This window comes from Urocampus carinirostris, chromosome 1, assembly GCF_059441175.1.
Source record: "Urocampus carinirostris isolate Australia breed hairy pipefish chromosome 1, RoL_Ucar_1.0, whole genome shotgun sequence".
Taxonomy (NCBI): domain Eukaryota; kingdom Metazoa; phylum Chordata; class Actinopteri; order Syngnathiformes; family Syngnathidae; genus Urocampus; species Urocampus carinirostris.
In genome coordinates, this window is record NC_142349.1 from 74,897,193 (window position 1) to 74,922,595 (window position 25,403).

Consider the following 25,403-nt stretch of genomic DNA (forward strand, 5'->3'; position numbering starts at 1 on the left):
ACAAAAAGTTTTCGTACATTCGTAGGCCGATTACTTTTAATGCAAATGCAAGTAATGAAAACATATCAAACAGAGTGACAGATGCTATTTTCTCCGGCACATGTGTGATCCTGAGCTCTGGCTTGACTTGGGAATCTTAAACCGCAAGTTGAGCAGGAAAAGGGTTTCGCTACAGTGTGGACTCTTGTGTGGATTTTTAAAGTCCCTTTGTGCCTGAATTTCTGACCACAGATTGAGCAGGAAAGAGGCTTCTCGCCAGTGTGAACTCCTGTGTGGATTTTTAAGGCCACTTTGTGCCTGAATTTCTGACCACAGATTGGGCAGGAAAAGGGTTTCTCATTAGTATGGATTCTTGTGTGGATTTTTAAGGACCATTTATGCCTGAATTTCTGACCACAAATTGAGCAGGAATAAGCCTTCTCACCAGTATGGATTTTTGTGTGAATATTTAAGGCCCCTTTGTGCCTGAATTTCTGACCACAAATTGAGCAGGAAAAGGGTTTCTCATTAGTATGGATTCTTGTATGTCTTTTTAAGTGTTCTTTCTGGCTGAATTTTTCATCACAACTTGAGCAGGAAAAAGGCTTCTCGACAGTGTGGACTCTTGTGTGGTCTTTTAAGGCTCCTTTGTGCCTGAATTTCTGATCACAGATTGAGCAGGAAAAGGGTTTCTCACCAGTATGGATTCTTGTGTGAATTTTTAAGGCCCCTTTTTGCCTGAATTTATGACCACAAATTGAGCAGGAAAAGGGTTTCTCATCAGTATGGATCCTTGTGTGATCTTTTAAGGCCCCTTTGTGCCTGAATTTCTGACCACAAATTGAGCAGGAATAAGGCTTCTCACCAGTATGGATTTTTGTGTGAATTTTTAAGACCTCTTTGTGCCTGAATTTCTGACCACAAATTGAGCAGGAAAAGGGTTTCTCATTAGTATGGATTCTTGTATGTCTTTTTAAGTGTTCTTTCTGGCTGAATTTTTCATCACAAATTGAACAGGAAAAAGGCTTCTCGCCAGGGTGAATTCTTATGTGGTCCTTTAAGACATGCTTTTGGCTGAATTTTTGACCACAAACTAAGCAGGAAAAAGGTTTCTCCCCAGTGTGGATTCTGGTGTGGACTTTTAAGACATACTTTCGGCTGAATCTTTTACCGCACACCGAGCAGGAGAAAGGCTTCTCACCAGTGTGAACGACCATATGCAACTTCAAACGATACTTGAATGGAAACGTTTTCCCACACTGAGAACATGTTTTATCACCTTCTGACTGTTCATTGCCATCAGTGTGTGCAGAGTCGGACATGTCGTCATCATCAGTTTTCACTTGTTGAAGGGAGCCGATGCTTGGAGGCTCCTGCCAGTTTTCTTCATCTTTTACCTGACTCCCTGTCGATAAACAGGTCTCGGTCACTGGCAACTCTGTGAAAAGTCCCTCCTCTTTAACACAAACAGGCTCCACATCCTCCTCCTCCTTTTTAACGTCAGGAAACTCTGGTTCCTGCCGGACAGGAGGCAAGAATTCTTCACCGAGATCTGTGGGACACAAGACACACATAGGTTTCCTATCATTTAGAATATACGACATAATACCGAAACTGATAAATGACAAAATGTATAAATATATCGACTGCATTCATGTAATAATTCTAACCAATGGAGACAGAAACGACACAGATCCTCAATTAAAATATGTACAATGTGTCCCTGCCACATACACTGGACCCCCATCAGTTTGCCTACGGGGCAAACCGCTCCACTGACGACGCCATAAACCACGCTCTTCACGCCGCGCTAAGCCACCGGGGGGAGCTACGTCGAAATGCTATTTCTGGACTTCAGCTCAGCCTTCAATACCATTATCCCGGAGATCCTGGTGGAGAAACACTCTCACCTAGGACTCTCTTCCTCCATCTGCCACTGGATAATGGACTTCCTCTCCAACCGCCCACAGTCCGTGAAACTCTCCCACCCTAACACTGAACACCGTCTCCCCCCAAGGATGGGTACTGAGCCCCTTACTTTTCACCATCTACACCTCCGACTGCTCACCGACCCACCTCACAAACACAATAGTTAATTACGCTGACGATACTACCATCTCATCTCCGAAAGGGACAAGGCGGCGACACTGACAACGTGGTGTTCAAAAAACCAGCTCATTCTGAACACTACAAAAACAAAAGTCTAATAAACATGAACAAAGCCCGTCATAGATCCTGGATAACTGACTGAGAATTGCCACAACAAAACTTACTCCAGACTTTGATGCGCTGACAAAACAGGGAGTTGGACAACACTGTCCCCACTGAAACTGATGGTAAGTTTTCCTGCTGTGATCAAAGCAGTGCTGCCACGAGCGGCTGCCTTTTCCAGCAGCTGCCCTATTGTTTTATTGTCTGCTCCTATCTTCGGTGTTTTTTCTTCCCGTTTTGAAAACTACACTATGGATTACTTCTATCCTATGGAAATGGGTTTTAGCGCACAAAAATTCATGTATTCAAGGAATTTCAACTCCTTGCCCTGAAGAATTCTCGTGCCGGCGTGATGAAGGGGCCTATCGTGGAAGAAGAGCCGGAGCTAGCCAAGCGGCTAGCGGCGTTATAAGTCTTCAGTACCATCCGTTATCATGGTAAATGCGAACTCATAACCAAATAAGATCATCGAGTGCTGGTGGAAAACATCGAAGCGCACAGGGAGCGCAGTTGCTGTGTTTTGCGGAAATGTGGCTCACGTTTAGCATTCCGTTCGCTAACGTGTAGCCACCCGGAGCTACCCGGACCTATCCGGCTTCAACGCCGCTATACCGAGACAAGAAAGCCGGGGGGAATCGGAGAGCAGGCGGACTTGCTAACACGAGGTGGTGTATCCCTGGATTTTCACAAAGAAAAGATTTCCATCTGCCGCAGGGATGTCGAACTTTTGGACTAGCGTGACGTCATCCACTCCGCTACAATCACCCCTAGGGCATCATGTTCATCTGTTAATAAACAACGGGGTAGACTGCTGGAAGTGTGAATTTCCCTACGGGGATGGATAAAGTATCTATCTATTCAACTGAAATGTCATTAAATCAATCATTAACCGGTCAAATCCTGTACGTAATTTATATAACACTCAATCCATCTGTTCTTGGCTCGGCCCCTCTGTCAAATTTTAGAACTCATAGTGGCCCTCGAGTCAAAAAGTTTGCCCACCCCCAGTGTTTATTTTACCTTTAAAAAGTGATGGCTCTTGGGGACTCGCATGGTCAAAAATATACGGGTCCCCAAAATTGAGTGTCATCCAGGTTGAAATTGTAAACCGGCGACAAAGATATAGTATAAATCTATATATTCATTCAGTTTTAATCATCACAGTTAATTGGTAATACAAGGTAGTTATCACTTCAGATTTTTCAGTTCATATATTCTTCCTGGTTTGCTGTCCCGCCACAGTTGTAATGCCTTCTCAGGGTCCAATTGTTTGGAAAGAGGCACCTCCATAAGCTGGTGTTGTGTTGCGATTTTGAGGCGGTTTCACTTTTTTGTGAGGATGCCGTTTCGGACGCTAAAACCCCTCTCACAACCTGCAGTACGGACGGCTGATGTTAATGCAAGCTGCGCCAACAGAATGGGATTTGGAAAATCATGTAGCCTCCATTATCATCCTCCTCATAGCGTAACTAGGAATATAATTCAGTCCATTTTGGCAGAAAAGTCATTTTAGAACTCACCCGGTTCCTGTAACCATCAAAGGAGAATGTGTAGAATTTGTCCAGACCTACAAATACCTGGGTGTGCAGCTGGACAATAAACTGGACTGGACTGCCAACACAGAAGCTCTATGTAGGAAAGGGCAGAGCCGACTTTACTTCCTCAGAAGACTGGCCTCCTTCAACATCTGCAAAAAGCTCCTGAAAATATTCTATGAGACAGTAGTGGCAAGCGCCCTCTTCTATGCGGCAGCGTGTTGGGGAGGCAGCGTCAAGAAGAAGGATGCCTTTCATCTCAATAAACTGGCTAGGAAAGCGAGCTCTGTTGTGGGCAAAGAGCTGGACAGCCTGACAACAGTAGCTGAGAGACGAGCACTGAAAAAGCTGAGGTCAATCATGGACAATCCATCGCATCCACTACACAGCATTATCTCCAGACAGAAAAGCAGCTACAGCGACAGACTGCTGTCACTGTCTTGTGCCACGGACAGACTGAAGAGATCTTTTCTTCCTCATGCCATGAGGCTCTTTAACTCTACCCGGCAGAGTAAAAGCCCACATTAAACCACACCCCCTACATTGCATATCACCAAATTTTATTGCAATATGTATTCTGTGTGGGCAGTGGTTAGCGCATGTGCGGCACAGTTCATGTCATGGGAACCTCCTGCGTGTGTTCAAATCCAGCTCCAGACTTCCTGTGCGGAGTTTGTATGTTCTCCCCGTGCTTGCGTGGGTTTCCTCCAGGCACTCTGGTTTCCTCCCACATTCCAAAAACATGCATTTCAAGTGAATTGGCCAGTCCAAATTGTCCCTAGGTGTGAATGAGCGAGTTGTCTGTCCCCGTGTGCCCTGCAATTGGCTGGCAACCAGTTCAGGGTGTCCCCTGCCCACTGCTCATTGATGGCTGGGACGGGCTCCAGCCCCCCCCCCGCGACCCTAATGAGGATAAGCGGTATGGCTAATGAGATGATGAGATGATGTATTCTGTGTAGCACTATTTAGATATTCTATATAACACGCTACAGTGGGCATTTGCACGTCACATTGGGTATTTGTATATTGTATTCTTTTTGCTTTATTATTGTATTGTTCTCAGCTCAGGGATGCTGCAGGAAATGTGAATTTCCCTGCGGGGATGAATAAAGTATCTATCTATCTATCTATCTATCTAGGAGTATTCTTTTGTTTATTTTCTTTTGTCCAATCGTTCGGCTTCAACACACGTGTTTTCCTTGCCTCCGCGACCTTCTGAAAAATGTCTCCGCCGTTTTTTCGTGCCGGAATTATTGCCGTTGTTCTCAATTTCTGCATTACGTTTCGACTTATTACTGACACTGAAGAAATGACCAATTTTGTGTTTATTTACACCTAATAGTAACTGTTTTTTCAGAGGCATACTTCTCTTTCACTCGACGACAACCACCACAACGAGATCTCGTTTGCAGAGATCGGCGTGCAGACGAAAACCCGAACGGCGAGAATTCATTGGACAACCAATGTGTCAATCCACGTTTAAATCGGTCACGATTGGCTAAAGATTTTTTGGACCCGAATTGGTCATGACGTTTTTGTTCCTTAAACAGGCCTTCATGAGTAGTGAAGGGCTAATAACCGTAAAAAAAAGCTTGCACTTGGCCAAGAGCGATGAAAATCAAAAGGTCAGAAGCTAATAGAAGTAAAAAAAAATGTAATGGAAACATACCTGTCAACCTGTACGTTTAGGCCGTACAAAGTACGTTCATTATGCATTTTAAGACGTGTACGACGTACAAAAAAATCTGTAAGGAAAAACCCAAATTTGTCAATGATGGGTACCATCCGCTAGACACAGACTATCACCAAACGGCAAATCAATCAAGTCAAACCAGTTCGAGTTGTGTAGTGAAAGGAAGTCCGTCTCTTTTTAGAGAACCGGCTTTTTGGGCTCATCTTATTAAAAAGAGCCGGCTCTCAAACGGCTCACTTGCTTTGATGCGTTATATTACGAATTTTTATTGTTGTACAAAGAAGTTAAGAAAAAAGGAAGTATAAAAGGAGAAAATGAAAAAAATGACGGGTTTGTGGTTACCCCTTGAATCAGTATATTACCAACAATCATTTAATGCAGAAAATGAATTCATAATTTGAATAAGAAAATGTATTATTCTACTTAATTATGTTTGCATATATTTTTTCCTTCTACAGTGAACGTCCAAGCGACTTCATTTTTGAACTTTTTTTTTAATAAACCTCATTTATGTCGAGCAACTTAGTATCTCACAACAAAATGTTAATTAACAATATATATGATATAACGAGGGCGGCGCAGTGGTTGGCGCGTGTGCGGCACAGTTCTAAGGTCTTGGGAACCTCCTGTGTGGGTTCAAATCCAGCTACCGGACTTCCTGTGCGGAGTTTTTATGTTCTCCCCGTGCTTGCGTGGGTTTCCTCCGGGCATTCCGGTTTCCTCCCACATTCCAAAGACATGCATTTCAGGTTGATTGGCTGGTCCAAATTGTCCCTAGGTGTGAATGAGCGAGTTGTCTGTCCCTGTGAGCCCTGTGATTGGCTGGCAACCAGTTCAGGGTGTCCCCTGCCCGCTGCCCGAAGATAGCTGGGATGGGCTCCAGCCCCCCCCGCGACCCTACTGAGGATAAGCGGTGCAGCTAATGAGATGAGATGATATAACGAAACAACTGTACAATATAAAATGTTAAACTACATGGTGTAAGATTATTTTGTATTTTGTAAGGGAAAATAGATCATTTTGTAAGGGCATGGAGCCCTGGAGCGCGTATATGGAAATAAATGACCGACCTGCTCTGTTCAACACAACTCGTAGCTCCTTGCTAATGCTAACTTGGTTTAGCCGTCGATCTTCTCGCTCGTTGTCATCTTGAAGCTCCTCTTTCAAATTTCCTTTCCATCTCTCGCACATATTAGCCACCTTTTAATCTTTACGGAGTTAAATGCAGTTAGATTGAGTTTAATTCTGCACACGACTAGAACGAAACACCACTAAGCCGCAGTGATGTGTGGTTCTTCTCTTCTTCTCGGATGGCATCCGTTTCTTTGGTGCTCTATCGCCCCCTAGCATCATACCATCTCACAGTTCCACTCTGCTGTGTTGTTGGCGAACGAAAAAAGTTTGTGAGCAGACTCCCTTCGAAATGCTCTCTCATTAGCTCTTTCCCTTTCTCATTCTCATTCTCATTCTCATTCTCATTCTCATTCTCTTTCTCTTTCTCGTTCTCTCTCTCTCTCTCTCTCTCTCTCTCTCTCTTTATCTCTCTCCCTCTCTTTCTCTTTCTCTCTCTCTTTATCTCTCTCTCTCTCTCTCTCTCTCTCTCGACAGCAACTGTCAAATTAACTGGCGCAACAACAAAAAAGTGATTTATTATTGTCAAATCAAACATGTAACAAACAAAAACAAAAAGGAAGTGTTTGATACGCCACGTTATAGTAATCAGAACTGTGCTAGCACAAAAAAGAAGGAAACATGGTAGCGCACGTGTGGCCAAGTTGCGAGTTAATGAGTTTGAATCCCGATGGGTTGCTGTTTTGTTGGTGAACGAAAGGAGTTAATGAGCAGACTCCCTTCGAAATGCTCTCTCATTATCTTTCTCTTTCTCCTTCTCCTTCTCCTTCTCCTTCTCCTTCTCCTTCTCCTTCTCCTTCTCCTTCTCCTTCTCCTTCTCCTTCTCCTTCTCCTTCTCTTTCTCCTTATAGTAATCAGAACTGTGCTAGCACAATAAGAAGGAACCATGGTGGCGTAGTGGTTTGCGCACGTTCAGCCTAGTAGCCAGTTAATAAGTTCGAATCCTGATGGGGTAGTGATTGTGAGAGACTGATTAAATAAGTATCTATAATAAGTAAGGGAGTTAGATGGGTCATTTTCTCATATGTTACTCCTCTCAATTTCTTTTTTATTCATTGATTTCCTTTTCGTTCTTTTATTTTTTTTCGTTTCTTTTCTTCCTTCCTTCTTTTTTTCTTCCCTTTTTTACATTTCTTTATTTATTTTTTTAGACATAAAGTTTAAGACAAAAAAAAAATATGTCTAGAGATAATTTTTTGACTCAGTCCACTGGCGTCTTTTGGCATTTGTAAAGAGTTCTCTGATGACTTCTGCTGGACAAAATGTGAACATACTGCGTGATGACGTCATGGACGGATGGAGACGTTCATGGATTTTAGGGGGAATTAAATGTAGTGGGTTACATCGACGATTTTGTTTTATTATCATTATTATTTCATTCATGCTTATGAATTGGTGCATTTCATGGACTGTATTAAAGGAAAAAAATGAAATGAAATCTTTTTGTAATCTTTGTGAATTATTTTGACACGCAACCGGAAATTTGAAGAAAAGGCGCCAATGCGAGTAAATAGAAAATAAAATAAAAATGGATCTGTTTTTCGATAAACTATTGCATTTATATTAATCACAATATTTGTTTGTACTTGATATGTTAAATTTGAATTATAATGTGAGAACAATGTCCTGAAAAATCACAGTAAACAATTGTCATTAAACGACATATTTTATCATCCATTTTGTAAATTGACCATCTCGTCATTAATGATCAAAAATTTCGTTTGTATTGAAGTAGAATGTTATTTTTAATACGACGGAATTCTAGTGTTATTTCTATTGTTTTATAATACTAATTCGTTGGATTTAAAGGTACTATTTTGGGACCTAATTTATTGGCGCCATTTTAATTATTGCTGGGCATGCCTTTAGCCACCTATTTTCAGGACCCACGCTAACAAGGATGTTGCTAACAAGATGCTAACAAGTTTGAATGCAAATTGATCAATAGCATGTTCTGTTTACGCTTTATGACCCTAAAGTCATAAAGGAAACGACGTATTTTCTATTTTAATTAAAAAACTAAATACAGTTTAAAATCCAAATTTCTCTTGAGAGTATTAGCCTTTAAAATGTAGGGATGCATTTTTTTCCTTGTCTACTTGAACTAAATCAATAAGATGAAGTGTATCTTTAAACTAATTAATCAACGTGAACAATACTGTTATAAAACGTTTTGTGTATTCAAGGATTTCTAGCAGAAATTAATTAATTTTAACTAGCACCTCAATTTCTTTCCACTAGATGACGCTGTAACCAAGCTTTTATAAACGTCCAAACTGTTCTCCTTTGATTTCGTTTTAGTGCCATCAACTACTGTATACAGTACTACGAAACACATAATACTATTTAAAAAATATTTTAAAAATAATAACAATAAAATAATAATCAAAATAGCATAAAAAATTGTCATAGTATAAAATAATGGTATAGAAAAAGTATTAAAGTCCATAATCAAGTAAATCGATGCAATTACAAAAATAAAATAAATAAAATATATTGATCCCAACCAAACAAAAAATGCTCAAAATATAATTAAAATATAACCAAAATAGTAAACATAGTACTCGTAATAAATACATGTTTTTTGGGGTGCCAACTTTGTCCCCATTGTCCCTTTGTGTCTCCTCAAAAAATACTACAAAATGACTGCAAAACTAAATGTGATAAAACTATAAGTTTGTCTTCCTTAAGATTAGAAAAAATACTACAAAATACTGCAAAAATACCACTACAATAAAACTATGATACGAATATATAATTACAGAAATATTACAACAGAAATATGACAAAAATACTTTCAACCGGATATTCTGCTAAAAATCTGACTGTAGAAAATACTACAAAATACCACAAAAATATGTCTCAAGTAATACTACGGATATACTACGATGTAAAATACTACAAAAATACAACTGCAGAAATACTAAAAAAAATACCACGAAAGTATGAATACAGAAATACTACAAAATTAGCAAATAAATACTACAAAATGACTCCAAAACTAAATGTGATAAAAGTTTTTCTTCATTGAGATTAGAAAAAATACTACAAAAATACGACAAAATACCACTACAATAAAACTATGATACGAATATACAATCACAGAAATATTACAACAGAAATATGACAAAAATACAGTAATACTAACATATTCTTAAGAAATAACAAGAAGATGCAAGTATGGAAATACTTCAACATACTTTTACAGAAATACGACAAAAAGAGCACTACAGACACACATTAAAACAAAAATACTGTTGCACAATTATTATGAGCAAAATACTACAAAAAGTATACCATGGAAATACTACGAAAATACTGCTGTAGAACTACTACAAAATATGAGTACAGTAAAACTATAAAAACACTAGTACGATGTAAAATACTAAAAAAATACAACTGCAGAAATACCCCAAAAATTCTACGAAGTTATGAATACAGAAATACTACAAAATTAGCAAATTATTACTACAAAATACCACAGATATGCTACAAAGATAGTAAGATGTATAGCTAAAAAAATACTACTAAAATAAAACTACAGTAATACTACAAAAATACTTCAAAATTATGACTATGAAAATAACTACATAAGTAAAACAACAGTAATACTACGGATATACTAGGATGAAAAATACTACAAAAATACAACTCCATAAATACTGAAAAAAATACTACAAAATTCTGAATACAGAAATACTACAAAATTAGCAAATAAATACCTTAAAATACTACAGATAAGCTACAAAGATTGTAAGATGTATATCTACAAAAATACTACTGGATAAATACTTAAAAAATACTACAAAAATAAAACTACAGTAATACTACAAAAATACTACAAAATTATGACCACAAAAATAACTACACAAGGTGCTAGGAATGAAATGGACTCAACCATTTTAAGGCAGTGGAGTTTTTTCGTTTCCTTTTCCCTTTTTTTACAATTTCTATCCGACATCATCATATTTTAGCCTACCCTGTACTTTATTAAGGAAAAAATAGTTTTTTAAAACGCTATAACTTTTGGGGGGCGCTTGGATTGAATTTGGGGGTGCCTGAGCAACCCCCCAAACGGGTTGGTTACACCCACCATTCCAATTATCGCTAGGCATGTTTTTTGCCCCCTTTTTTAAGACCCATGGCAATCATCGGGGTTGATAACAAGTTTTTACCATTTTCCTTCCTACAAATTCCTAATTAGCAGGTACTGTATGTCATTTTATTTAAAGTATAATAAATATGTGGATGTGTTTTATTCCTTTGAGAAACATTGATCGGACTATTTTGGTACTTTAGTTATTGTTGCCGTTCCAATTATTATTAGGCATGATTTTAGCCACCTGTTTTAAGCCCCTCGCTAGTAGTCTCCGGAGGTTGCTAACAAGATGCTAAGTAGCCTTTATTCAATATAATGATTTTCCATCTTTATGAGATTTACCAGGTACTTTATATGCTTTCATTTAAATCATATATAGCATTCGAGGTCATATATTCCTTTAAGTAATGCCACTTGGACTATTTTGGGACTTAATTTATTGGCGCCATTTTGATTATTGCTAGGCATGCCTTTAGCCACCTATTTAAAGACCCACGCTAACCACGGTGTTGCTAACAAGATGCTAACAAGTTTGAATGCAAATTGATCAATAGCATGTTCTGTTTACGCTTGAAGGATTTTATTCATTTGACTATAAAGGATTTTATACGATTGAATACAAATTACATTTAATGCAAAAGATATTCACTGACTGGGCTGTAGTACAAGGTCAGGGCAGGCTGGTGGAAAATGTTGTTTACAGGAACGGCAGGAACGGAACGTAGTGCTCATAAGGTAATCAGCACATCCAGACGCTGATGACGCAGAAAGGCTCGTTGTTTTGAGTACCCAAGACACTGGGACGCTCGTCTACTAGATGGTGAAGCCCAGGGAGGAGCCGGCACACCATTATGCGGGGAGAAGATAGCCAAGAAGAAAAAGCTATAGGACATCAGAAAAAGGCTCCCAGACTCTCCAACGTCACTAATTCGGCCGTTTTCGATGGAGTGCACTTAGTTAAATTGTTAATGAAATTAAATCTGCCCCCGTGTGGAAATGTCAGCTTCCTGATTATTTTTCCCTCAAGAAACGAGCGCGCATAAATTGTTGGGTGAATGTAGGTTGTGTTTGGTTAATGGAGTCAGATAACTCATTCAAACAATTTGGTAAACGCTACATTTTGATAATTGATTCCCAACACTGTGGATTTCTTCTTGGCTCTTGGGATCCTTAGCAGACCAGCCTTTTCAATAACATTATTTTCTCTTTATTTGTTAATGCTGTGGCTCTTAGTCCCTCCGTTTTTCATTATTTTGTATTTGTTTTCCATTTGATTGTATTTGAAACCTTTTATGGCAGTTAGAAATTTGTTTTCAAAGTTAAACAAATAAAATCTGTCATTGGATCAGTAATAAAAGGTTTTATTCCATTTCTTTTGTTTTAGTAGTAGTAAAAAAGGAAAATAATTTATAAAAATATTCAAGATTGGAACAGGATATTTATTTTTCACAATCTGAAATAAAATGAAATAAAAATACCTGTTTCATTTAGTTTTTTTGTTTTTTTACGTGACAATTTAAAAACTTTTTTTCGACTACATAGGGGGAAAAAGTGATAAAATTTACGAGTTAATTAAGACCTTTTTAGTATTTTCATTTTATTTTCAGCAAATGATAACCAAAAACTTGATTGTACAGTTTCATTTTTTTGCAAGCGGATGTTACAGCTTAGATTTATGGATTTTTTTCTAATTTTTTACTTTTTTTTAAAAACTAAAAGTAGACCTTAACATGAGAAAAATACATGAATATGTAACGTATTGGGTAGGGTAGTTTCTGTTAACCACTAAGGTCTTTGGGGCACCATTTCCCATAGTTTGTCTTGGGCAAGTCCAGCCTGGTGGTGCCCATTTCTCTCCAGGCCAACATATGTTTCCACCCAGTCTCGAATTGGGGTCCTTTCGCGTGTCGGGTGAATTTGCTAACCATTGCAGTACTGAAACACAAATTTCTCCATTGAAAGTAAATATTTTGTCACGGTTGCCATGGCGCCCAATTGGTCCCGCCCGTGTGGTGCCAGCTGCGGCTCATTAACAGATTGACTTTGCATCTATTTAAGCTCAGTGCTCTCATTTTTCCTTTGTCAGTCCATCAACGAACCTTTGCCCCGCAAGACGTGGGTTCTGACTCTTTTGCTGTCGGTATTTCAAGTCCGGTATTGTTCCCATTTATTTTGTCCTGTTTAAAGTCGGTTTCCAGTTTTGTTCCCGTCTATTTTTGTCCTGTTTATGATTCTCTCCAGTTTTCGTTCCCGTCTAGTTCGTCCTGTTTTATTTCGATATCCTGTTTCATTATCAATCCCGTCTGTCCCGTCCTATCCGGTATCGACCCCATCTGTCCGATATCTGGTCGGACAATTGGTATCGATCTTGTCAGTCTCTGGCTTCCTGTCTTTCCACGCCAGACCGCTGCCTAACCTGCATAAGCCCATCCCAGCTATCTTCGGGCAGTGGACTGGTTGTCAGCCAACCAGAGGACACACAGGGACACACAGGTCACTCACTCATTCACACCTAGGGACAATTTGGACTGGCCAAATAGCCTGACATGCATTTTTTTGGAATGTGGGAGGAAACCGGAGTGCCCGGAGGAAACCCATGCAAGCACGGGGAGAACATGCAAACTCTACACAGGAAGGTTCGATCTCATGACCTTAGAACTGTGCCGCACACGCGCTAACCACTAAACATGACTTGACTTTTTTAAAAAAACGGCCTCATGGCGCTCTCTGCCGGACCAAAGTAGTACTACAAATTTACCACACAACGAGATCCAATACACTTTTTTCGCATTTATTAACGTGCTTTGTGTCTCGTAAATTGCGCAACACAATGAATCGGTGAGATAAATAGTCGCCAATGCTTTTAATGATACATTTGACATATGACATCGTAGGGGCTTCTATCTTCGGCTCACGTCTAGCATCCCAGACGCTAACATGGAGCTACCCGGAGCTACCCGTCTTCAGTTCTGTTAGGGCAGACAGAAACAAAAGCCTGCGGGAAGCGGAGAGGAGGCGGACTCGCTATCTACGTGAACATGAGATGGTGTAACCCTGGGCATGTAAACACAAATAATTCCATCTGCTGCAGGGACGTCGAACTTTTGGCCTAGCGTGTAAGGTCATCCACTCCGCTGTTGCTAAACTACAACACGGCACCCCAAGGCCATCCTGTTAATCTATTAATAAACAACAAAAGGATACTGCTGGAAGTGAGAATTTCCCTACGGGGATGAATAAAGTATCTATCAATCTATTTATCTATCGCTGGTATCTATCTATCTATCTCTGGTATCTATCCATCTTTGGTATCTATCTATCTATGGTATATATCTATCTATGGTATCTATCTATCTATCCATCTATGGTATTTATCTATATATCCATCTATGGTATCTATCTATATATCTATCTCTGGTATCTATCTATCACTGGTATCTATCTATCCATCTATGGTATCTATCTATCTATCTATCTATCTCTGGTATCTATCAATATCTATCTCTCGTATCTATCTATGGTATCTATCTATCCATCTATGGTATCTATCTATCTCTGGTATCTATCTATATCTATCTCTGGTATCTATCAATATCTATATCTGATATCTTCATCTATATCTATCTCCGGTATCTATCTATCTATATCTATCTCTGGTATCTATCTATATCTTTTTCTGGTATCTATCTATCTATATCTCCGGTATCTATCTATCTATATCTATCTCTGGTATCTATCTATTTATCTATTTTTATCGATTGGTTGTTGCAGCCCTGAAAACAATACATTCAGATTGCTCCAGAAAATTCAATGTTTACTTTCCAATCTGATTGTTGCCTGAATGTAAACATAGTCACAGATTTCTATGCACTCCTCGAAGTGTGAAAAAAACAAAGTCAAGTTTCAATATGCATAATGCAAGGCTGCATAATAATCTTTTTTTCTTATCTTTTTTTTTCTTTTTTTTTTTTAATCAGGAGACATCATGAGGCAAAACTTGACCGAGTTTCACCTGCAGCCAAGGCAAAAGGAAGCTCACCTCATTAATATTTCCCTGCCAGTGTTGCACAATCTTCGGAGTTAAAAGTCAGGATGACGCAAGCCACGCCCCCGAGGATTTTCATTGGCCGGAATCAGGCAGGTGAGTCAATAAGGACCAGAGCAGAGACAGGACCCACTTGCGTACGTTTCTCTCAGTTTTATTGGGAAGAAGGGAAAGAATTGCACACACGATCTGGTGATCGCGGGGAGCAGGTTGCTCTGAACGCGGAAGTGGCACTTCCGTGGCGAGCGATGGCAGTGTAGGGAACGGAAAAAACGGGTCCGTAGCCAGGACGGGAGCGCAAAAAACGTGGTCAGGATCAGTAACAAGTCGAAAGCCAGGGGAGGAGAGTAGATGCGGTCAGGATAAAAAAAACGGGTCGAAGCCGGGAGACAGACAGGAGCAAAAACTGGAGTGAGTCAGGGGTCGAAAAGCTTGCCTAGAGTAAACTGAGGTTCGCAGACGGACTGAAAACAGGTGACAGAAAGACGTGGGTTTAAGTAGTGACAGGGAGCCAATCAGAGTCCGAGGCAGTTGGCGCCAAAAGAGCGGGCACATCAGTTATGACGTTAAAACTTCTTTAAATAAATCTTAAAAATAATAATCAATACTTGAATAGATTTTTGAACTGGAAATATTTTTTGGGGATTTTTAAAATAACAACCTATAGTGTTATTACTATGTTGTTGCCGGGTTAATTGTTAAAAATGGGGTTATATAAACTCAGCTAATAAAAATCATTCGACTAGAAAATCACAATGACCCAGGACTGGTGAGCTATTTTCAGAACAGGTCCGCGTGTCAAGAATCATAACAGGATCAGGACCCAAACGCGTGACGTTCTCCCTCAAGCCTTTTATTTTACGGAAAATGGGGAGTCATGCACGTTAGACAGCAGAAACCAGAGACCGACAAGATCGATTCCAATTGCCCAGGTTGATATCGGACAGGACAGACAGGATAGATAATGAATCAAGATATCGAAAATAAACAGGACAAACAAGACAGGAACGAAAACTGGAGAGAATAATAACCAGGACAAAATTAGACGGGAACAAAACTGGAAATCAATATTAAACCGGACAACAATAAGCGGGAACAATACCGGACTGGAAATACCAACAGGAAAACAGGACCGAGTCAGAACCCACGTCTTGCGGGGCAGCGGTTCGTTGACAGGCTGATGGCAGTGTCGGGGGGCGGAAAAACTGGTCGGTAGCCAGGACTGGGAGAGCAAGACGTGGTTGGGGTCAGAAACGACTCAAAAGCCGGGACGGGAAAGCAGACGTGGTCGGAATCAAAAAACAGATCGGAATTTGGGACGGGAGAGCAGATGTGGTTGAGATCGAAACAGGTCGTAACGGAACAAAAACAGGAGCAAAAAAACGGGACAGGCGAGAGTTAAGGTCAAAAAAGGCTTGCCTTGTATCATGGAGACTCGCAGACGGACTGACCACAAGGGGATTGACAGGACAGGGTTTAAATAGTGGGGAAGCCAATTTGTCAACAAGCTGCAGCTGGTGCCACACGGGCGGGGCCAATTGGGCGCCATGGCAACCGTGACACCGCAGGCACCTCAGCTGTCCTGAGTGGGCACCACTTTGGAGACCCCTGCAATTACACATTACAGTGCCATCTAGTGGCCCAACATGGCACACTGGGCTTGAAATAATCTAAAATAAAATACGAATAAATAGGTGCATTCATAAGTGTTTAGCGCATTTCATTGTTATTAAACTGTCCCAAGTTTAATAACTGTATGTTTTGGTCTATGCTGGATTAATATCTGGCAAATCTGTTTTTTTAGATGCGCCTTCATAGTCCAGAAAATACAGTTTTTTCATTTTTTTGCCAGGATGAATCCGGCTTAGGGGCCCCTCCCTTGACCCATTTCTCCCTGGGTTCAATTTTGGGGCATGGAAAAAGTCTGACGGGCAATTTTAAGGCCATGTGATTATTTCAAAATGCTCCCTAAACTATCAATTTTTATTTGATGTTCGTATATGAAAGGATTTTGTCTGCCACTGCAACAAAAGGGAACATATTTATACACAAATAGAGCAGGGGTCCCAAAGTCATTGGAGGCTAGGGTCCGGGTGAGGTTGGGCCAAATGGACTTTTGCACAAAAACAGTGCTGATAAAAAAAAATTGCTGCTTTTAAAGGGACAGTGTCTTCCACTAGATGTCGCTTAGCTTACGCCTCCTCAGCTCTCAGTACCCAAGATAAAAACATTTACATAACAAAATAGTGCGGTCAAAATATTAAAAATTTGCAATAAAAAAAACAACAACAATATTTTATTTACTTTTTGTGTGACGTGACTTGAGCTGGTCCAGTGGAGTAGTGGGTGGATGCAAGTGGCGGCAGATTAAAAGTATAGTGATTCTAAATCTTGCAAGGATTGCCATGTTTTTGAAGACAAAGTCGCTTTAATTGCATCCCTATTATTACACTAGTCCCCATTGTCAGCCATATTTCAAACATCTTACACTGTAAAGCGGGGTCGCCGTATCCAGGGGTCTTCTGTTTTAAAAATTTCCACCAGAGGCAAGAGTGGTCTGATTCCAAAGTTGTCTGTCGTGAATCTAATGGTGGATTCAAGTCTTCGGATACAGATACATATTTAATAATTCTCTGATTTATTTATTCCCTGTTTACTCACTGAAGGTGGTGTTTGCGTGCGTGGGAAAATCTTTATCTTCCGGCTCGCTAAAAAATGCAGGGATGTGGAGCACGTCGGTTGAAATCCGCCTTTTAAGAATGAGTTTGATGTGGTTTGGCGTGAATGGCTCGGCAAACGAGCGGGAAGGAAGTCGAGCAGATGTGCAAAAGTCGGGATAAGGGAGAGAATTCCCAGCTGAAGGTTTTTGGGAATGTAGTGATAAATGATGCGGACCAATCAGCCAGCGGCTTGGTCATGGGGCGTGAACATTTCATCGCCATGTGTCATAAAGGTGGGCAACCCTGGAAGCCCCCGTCATCTCCTCCACACGGTTGTAATTGGCAAGGAAGAAATATTTGATGTGTTCAACTCTTTGATTCGGCTAAATAAATTAATATGTGGACTATACTCGGCTCAATAACTTCTCCGGCTTCTGGACATGCTCCAACTGTAAGGGATTACACTTTCGGAGCAGACCTTATTATTCAGATATTATTGTTATTCAGAACTCCTGAAGATTGCACAGTTTGTCTTTGCACTTCCTTTTCATCATGCCAATGTTGAGAGGGTTTTCTCATTGATGCAAAGCCAGTGGATCAATGAGAGGAACAGGCTTTCTATTGAGTCATTAAGGGGGTTCTATTTGTGCAATACAATTTTCAAAGACACTTGCAAAGATTTTCATACTTATTTGCAGGGTTGGGTAGGGTTACTTTAACTGGATTACTTTCAATGACTTTTGGATGACTGCAATACCAAATATGCTAATAAAAGACCAAAGAAACTAAATATGAATAAAGTGATGACTCACAACACGTGGTAAGCTTTCTCTCCTGGCTTTGATCTCTTTGATCTCCGGCAAAACGAACATAAAATGCGACAGAAACAAAATGAAAATCAATCCAAACATCATTTTTGCCGTTCCATGTATTCCGTTACTCGCCAAGCTTGCACAAAATGGAGTCATTTTATTCATATTTAGTTTCTTTTGTCTTTTATTAGCATATTTGGTATTCGAGTAATCCAAAAGTAATTGAAAGTAATCAAGTTAAAGTAACCCTACCCAACCCTGGATATTATACAGAAGAAGTTTTATTTCAAACGTTTTTTACAGAAAGAATTCAAAACACAGCTATTATTTTGTTCAAGGTTGTTAATACTGAGAATGTAATATTTTTTATCCTTATTTCATTCCAGTATATATATACATTTACAAGGATATTATATCAAAGTCTAGAAAGTATGAAATCAATGCATACCTGTCGCGCTCCAGGGCTCCATGCCCTTACAAAATGTCGTATTTTCCCTTACAAAATATATAATAATCTTACACCATTTTTTTTTCAAACGTTTATTTATGTAGTGTAACATGTTATATTGTACATGTGTTTCGTTATATCATATATATTGTTAATTAACATTTTGTTGCGAGATCCTGAGTTGCTCGACATGAATAAGGTTTATTATCAAAAAAGTTCAAAAATGAAGTCGCTCGGACGTTCACTGTAGAAGGAAAAAACACATGCAAATAGAATTAAGTAGAATAATACATTTTTTCATTAGAATTATGAATTCATTTTCTGCATTCAATTATTGTTGGTAATATACTGATTAAAGGGATAACCACAAACCTGTCTTTTTTCATTTTCTCCTTTTATACTTCCTTTTTTTCTTAACTTCTTTATACAACATCATAATTCGTAATATAATGCATCAAAGCAAGTGAGCCGTTTGAGAGCCGGCTCTCTTTAATGAGTTGAGCCGAAAAAGCCGGTTCTCTGAAAAGAGACGGACTTCCTTTCACTACATAACTACCACATGAAATCTGAGGCGGCAGACGCATGCGCACAGTAGCATCAAACTTCTCGCTTCGTTTGCAATGGAAAAAAACGAGACTGAGATAGAGGCTACCGCGGCGAACTGGTTTGACTTGATTGATTTGCCATTTGGTGATCAAATCAACGTGCGTCCCCGGGACGCAACTTTTTTGACACCAAATTGTCATTATTACCTGTTTACTTTTTTTTTTAACAAAGATTTACCGCACTCCAAACTTATCGTCAGGCAGAGCCGCCATTGTTGTTTTGGTCTCGCGGTCCAAGTTTGTCTGCACACCGATCTCGGCCAACGAGATCTCGTTGCTTCGAGATGACGTCATTGTTGTGGTGCTTGTCGTCAATTTAAAGTGAAAATCAACACAAAATTGGTAACTTCTTCAGTGTCAGTAATAAATCAAAACATAATCCAGAAAGTGATAACAACGGCTATAATTCCGGCACGAAAAAACGGCGGAAAAATTCTTCGGAAGATCGCGAAGGCAAGGAACACACGTGCGTTGAAGCGAACGATTCGACGAAAGAAAACAAACAAAAGAATACTCCTAGCAAGAAAAGGACTTTTCTACCAAAATGGACTAAATTATATTCCTGGTGACGCTATGAGGAGGATGATAATGGATTGGACCTTGAGAAGGCATTACAACTGTGACGGGACAGCAAACCACGAAGAATATATGAACTGAAAAATCTGAAGTGATAACTGCTTTGTATTAACAATTAACTATGATGATTAAAACGAAATGAAAAATGAGATTTATATTATATATTTGTCACCGATTTACGATTTCAACCTCGATAACACAAAATTTTGGGGAGCCATAGATCTCTGTTGGGACCCATAGATTTTTGAGCATGCGAGTCCCGAGGACCCATCACTTTTCACAGCTAAAATGAACACTGGTTGACAGGTATGAATGACCAACCTGCTCTGTTAACACCACTCGAAGCTGCTTGCAAACAGCTATTTTGTAGCGGTAAGTCGATCTCCTCTTTGGGACTCGGAAGCTCCTTTTTCAACATGACTTTCCCTCTCTCGCAGGTTTGATTTTCTCCCAAGTCCAAAGGCGTCTTTCCAAGCGAATGAATATGTATAAAAATGATGGCAAGATTCTATTGCGAGTGTCGCTGTGTGTGCATCGCTTCCGCTTTCGTCATCAGATCGAAGAATTAGACCCACACCAGGAGAACAGTGATGGGAATTCCGGCTCTTTTGAGAGAATCGTCTCTTTCGGCTCGGCTCACTTAAAGGAGCCGTCTTCTTGCTCGGCTCCCAAACGGTTCTTTAGATATACAGTGGGACCTCGCTACTTCGCGCTTTGACGTTCGCGGATTCAGAGCTTCGCGGGCCTAAAATATAATAATATTAAAAAAAAAATTTTTTTTTTTTTTAAATTCATCTGGACGGACGAGAGCATGACCAACTTAGGTACAGAGGTGCCTAACTTGTTCGGGTATTTGGGCAATTGGGTTGGGTTATTTTATATGTTTGTCTTGCTGTCGGTCACCCCTCTTGAGGGATATGACCAAGGTAGATAGATAGAAGGACAAACATTTTTTTTTTTTTTTTTTTTAAGCATTTTTGAAGGGGCATCGCCACTTCATGGTTCCACGTTCGCGGGTTCAGAGCTTCGCAGGTCTAAAAAATAATAATAGAATAAAATATTAAATAATAATTTTTTATTTTTTTTATCAAGGTGCGTCGCTACTTCACGGATTTTCACTTATCGCGGGTGGTTTTGGTCCCCATTAACCGCGATAACCGAGGTCCCACTGTATTTTTTTAATTGATTATATTACCAATATAAATAAAACATTCTGGACTACAGTAATTCATTTTAATTCATTCCAAGTCCAAAGGTGCATATTAAAAATTCCACGTTGTCGGACCGAACAAGACTGACAAAAAGGAACGAGTGAAGTGTCATTCGCGAACGAAACGGTTTTAGAAACCGACTCTGATTGGTCAATGTATTTTTTTTATCCATGAATTCTGTGTTGTTGACTTGTTGATATAGAAAAGGTTTAAATTATTTTCTCATTTAGGCTTTTGGGGGAAATATCTGAGAATATTTTAACTTTCTTTTCTTTTCTTATTTTGCCTTTCAAGTCAAGTCAAGTCAAGTCATTTTTATTTGTATAGCCCTAAATCACCAAGAGTCTCAAAGGGCTTCACAGATTATCATTGATTTTATTTTAACCTATTCTCCCCCAAGCGTTTTCTTCTTTGATCGCTATTTATATTTTATTTATTTTCGTTTTATTTGCCTTATTCCCCCTCCTCTTTTAAAGTAATTTCGTACATCATGTGACATGATAATTGGTGTTTTGCAGTTTGAAGTAACCTCCTCCTGTGGAGCTGGCCAAACGTTCGACATCGACATTGCAGTATCACATTTACCCACCAGATGACGCACTCCCTGCAAATTAAGATTTAGCTTAAGCTCGCTAACAAAACAGCTAAGCTAGGCATTTGCTTACAAGTGTTTTGAATTGTCCTGTCATTAACATTTTTGTGACAGGAAATTATGTGATGCAAGATAATAACATTCACATTAAAACTCATGCAGCTTAAATTACAAGTAAAAAAGTGTATTCATTTTGGGTAAATTCAATCACATTCAGATTTAAAATAAATCTTGATAAACGTCATCTTAATTTTGACAACTCAACAAACAATAACATGTATTCATGCATCCTGTAAGGTTTTAACATTTATTATACTGAAATCTGACTCAGAAAGACACTTCCCGTGTCTTTTATATTCCCTTAGAGTTAGAGCATGTCCAGAAGCTAGAAAAGTTAGAGCCGAGTATAGTCCACATATTAATATATTTAGCCAAATCAAAGAGTTAAACAAATCAGGTCTCTGCCTGTGCCAATTTTACAATCGTGTGCAGGAGACGACGGGGGCTTCCGGGGTTGCCCACTTTTATGACACATGGCGATGAAATGTTCACATCCCATGACCAAGTCGCTGGCTGATTGGTCCGCAGTCATCGATACAAATTTCCCAATAGTCCTTTGAAGCTGGGGAGAAGGGTGATCGGTCATCGACCTCTGGACAGAATGGGGCACGACACATATATTCTAACCCCCCAGGCATGGTGATAAGTCATTTTTATATGCACAGACTGAAACCAAAGCAAACAGTCCAAAGCACAGGCGTTTTTACGACATCCTTCCAAAAAGTTGCACTCAAGGCTGAGGTCAAACTTAGGACATGTATTTTGAATATAAGTGGAATAAAACAGCGTATAAAAGAGTATATAACTTCAATCCACAATTAGAAATGTCTTTATTGGCATTGATAAAAACACAGAGAACATTGTTTACAAAGAGATTTGACGTGGCAAGACAAAAATGAATGAATGAATGAAAACTTTTATTTCAAACATTAAAATAAAAACAGGACAAAAGCAATGAGTCAACAACAAAATAATGTCACATAACATGTTCGGAAGCAGATGCTTATTTTTCCGACCCCTTTATCTTCCTTATTAAATACATTTTACAAATCCTCCTCTCCTCTTATGTCTAATATAACAAAATCTCATGGGTATACTTATTACATAGGTCGTATGTCAATAATTATAATAATTACAATAATCACAGATTTTATACACTAATCTTTGCAATACCCATCCCTCAACGTCCTAATGCAAAAATAAGATCAATAAAATGTCAGGATAAAAAAGGCAAACATAAAAACAAGAGAAATTTTAAAATAACTCATTAGAAGAGATATCCACAGTAGAAAATAATAAATGTATATCAGATACGATAAAAGAATATTTCAATGTACAGCGCCTAAATGTGAGACAAAATCGTGAAGTGGAACTAAATTCGTTCCCCATTTTGTGTTATATTTACAACGAAAACACGTGAAAAGTAAGCGTTTCGAAAGTATTGCCCCTCTGTTCTCTCAGTTTAGCCAACAAACACGAGAAGTTCCCTGATGACTTCTGAATGATCCAATGTCCACCTAAATGACTAACAAGGACGAACAAAGTGAACCTGTGTGTCATTAAGCATGTCAGTTTTAATGCATTTGCTCTGTGGTGGGCTCAGAGGTTGGTGAAAGGAGACACTGGAGAACAGACAACATTATGAAGAGCAAAGAGCACACCGGGCAGGTCCAGGATAAAGTTGCGTGAAAGTTCAAAGCAGGAATAGGATACGGAAAGATTTTGCAACAATAACACATCTCCCGGAGCACTCTGCAAGCAATAATATCAAAATGGAGAGAGCTTAAACACGGGTTCGGGAACTTGCGGCTTGCGAGCCATATATGTCGTTTTTCATGAGAACCTATGGCTACGAGATAAAACAGACCTTTAGCTATTACTTAAAATATTGTCACTTATGAAGGCGTTTGTCACTCGAGAGAAACCGAGACAGTTTAAACTCTTAAATATTTTTGCTTCGTTTCTGTTGTAAATTCCGACTGTTCCGGAGTTTCACGCTACGTACAAAAACCTTCACGCGTTGTTCGAGTTCTCGGTATTTTAAATTCTCCATAATCTCTCAAGTTAGGAGCCCTGTCTTGAATTTCAAACATTTGCTGTGAATTTAAGGCATCTTTTTGTTGAAAAACTTGAAATAAAACTAGCCGTATGGTATTTGATGAGACCCTGAAACTTGAGCAATTTAGACTTGTTAATAATACGCAGTGCTGGTTTTTCTACTGCAACAGTTCCACTGGATTTTCCCCAGAATGTCAGGTGATTTATCTCGCTACTGCATTTTGTATGTTTAATGACAGTTCAAATGAATTTTATGAGATGTTTCATGGCAATTTAACTTGGATGCTTTCTGGAGACCAAAACTGATGAATTCATTTTCAATTATTTCATATGTTCAAAATTCGCTTCTTCACAATCAATTCGGGCACAAACCTAGAACAAAGGGAGCTTGTATGAAGAGCTACCACCGTGTGTATGATTGTGTATATATATATATATATATATATATTCTATACAGACACGTAAACACACAAAGTTTTCGTACATTCGTTGGCCGATTACTTTTATATGCAAATGCAAGTAATGAAAACATATCAAACAGAGTGACGGATGCTATTTTATCCGGCACACGTGTGATCCTGAGCTCTGGCTTGACTTGGGAATCTTAAACCGCAAGCTGAGCAGGAAAAGGGTTTCTCTGCAGTGTGGACTCTTGTGTGGATTTTTAAAGTCCCTTTGTGCCTGAATTTCTGACCACAAATTGAGCAGGAAAAAGGCTTCTCGCCAGTGTGGACTCCTGTGTGGATTTTTAAGGCCACTTTGTGCCTGAATTTCTGACCACAAATTGAGCAGGAAAAAGGCTTCTCGCCAGTGTGGGTTCTTGTGTGGTTTACCAGGACCTGCTTCCGACTGAATCTTTGACCGCAGACTGAGCAGGAAAAGGGCTTCTCATTAGTATGGATTCTTGTGTGTCTTTTTAAGTTTCCTTTGAGCTTAAATCTTTGGCCACAAATTGAACAGGAAAAAGTATTCTCAGCAGTGTGAATTCTGGTGTGGTCTTCTAAGACATACTTATGGTTGAATCTTTGTCCACAAAATGAGCAGGAAAAAGGCTTCTCGTCCGTGTGGGTTCTTGTGTGGTTTTCTAGGACATGCTTCCGGCTGAATCTTTGACCGCAAATTGAGCAGGAAAAAGGCTTCTCTGCAGTGTGGACTCCTGTGTGAATTTTTAAGGTCCATTTGTGCCTGAATAACTTACCACAAATTGAGCAGGAAAAAGGCTTCTCGGCAGTGTGGACTCTTGTGTGGTCTTTTAAGGCTCCTTTGTGCCTGAATTTCTGACCACAGATTGAGCAGGAAAAGGGTTTCTCACCAGTATGGATTCTTGTGTGAGTTTTTAAGGCCCCTTTTTGCCTGAATTTATGACCACAAATTGAGCAGGAAAAGGGTTTCTCATCAGTATGGATCCTTGTGTGATTTTTTAAGGCCCCTTTGTGCCTGAATTTCTGACCACAAATTGAGCAGGAAAAAGGCTTCTCGCCAGTGTGGGTTCTTGTGTGGTTTACCAGGACCTGCTTCTGACTGAATCTTTGACCGCAGACTGAGCAGGAAAAGGGCTTCTCATTAGTATGGATTCTTGTGTGTCTTTTTAAGTTTCCTTTGAGCTTAAATCTTTGGCCACAAATTGAACAGGAAAAAGTATTCTCAGCAGTGTGAATTCTGGTGTGGTCTTCTAAGACATACTTATG

At 39.4% G+C, this 25,403-nt stretch overlaps 1 protein-coding gene across 2 annotated transcripts in view; it reads right to left on the reverse strand.

The window, feature by feature from the left end:
* Positions 1-18,217, reverse strand: part of LOC148376894 (uncharacterized) — a 104,909-nt gene extending 86,692 nt beyond the window's left edge. Inside the window, exon 1 of one of the 2 annotated variants that reach the window (XM_088350914.1) lies at positions 18,166-18,217. Coding sequence is in view for 1 of the 2 variants with exons in the window: in XM_088350905.1 (XP_088207031.1) it covers positions 6,489-6,609 (121 nt within the window). In the remaining variant the exon portion in view is untranslated. Of the gene's footprint in view, positions 1-6,488; positions 6,732-18,165 lie in introns of those variants that run through there. The other variant, XM_088350905.1, reaches the window with a different exon arrangement.
* Between the last annotated feature and the right edge of the window lie 7,186 nt (positions 18,218-25,403).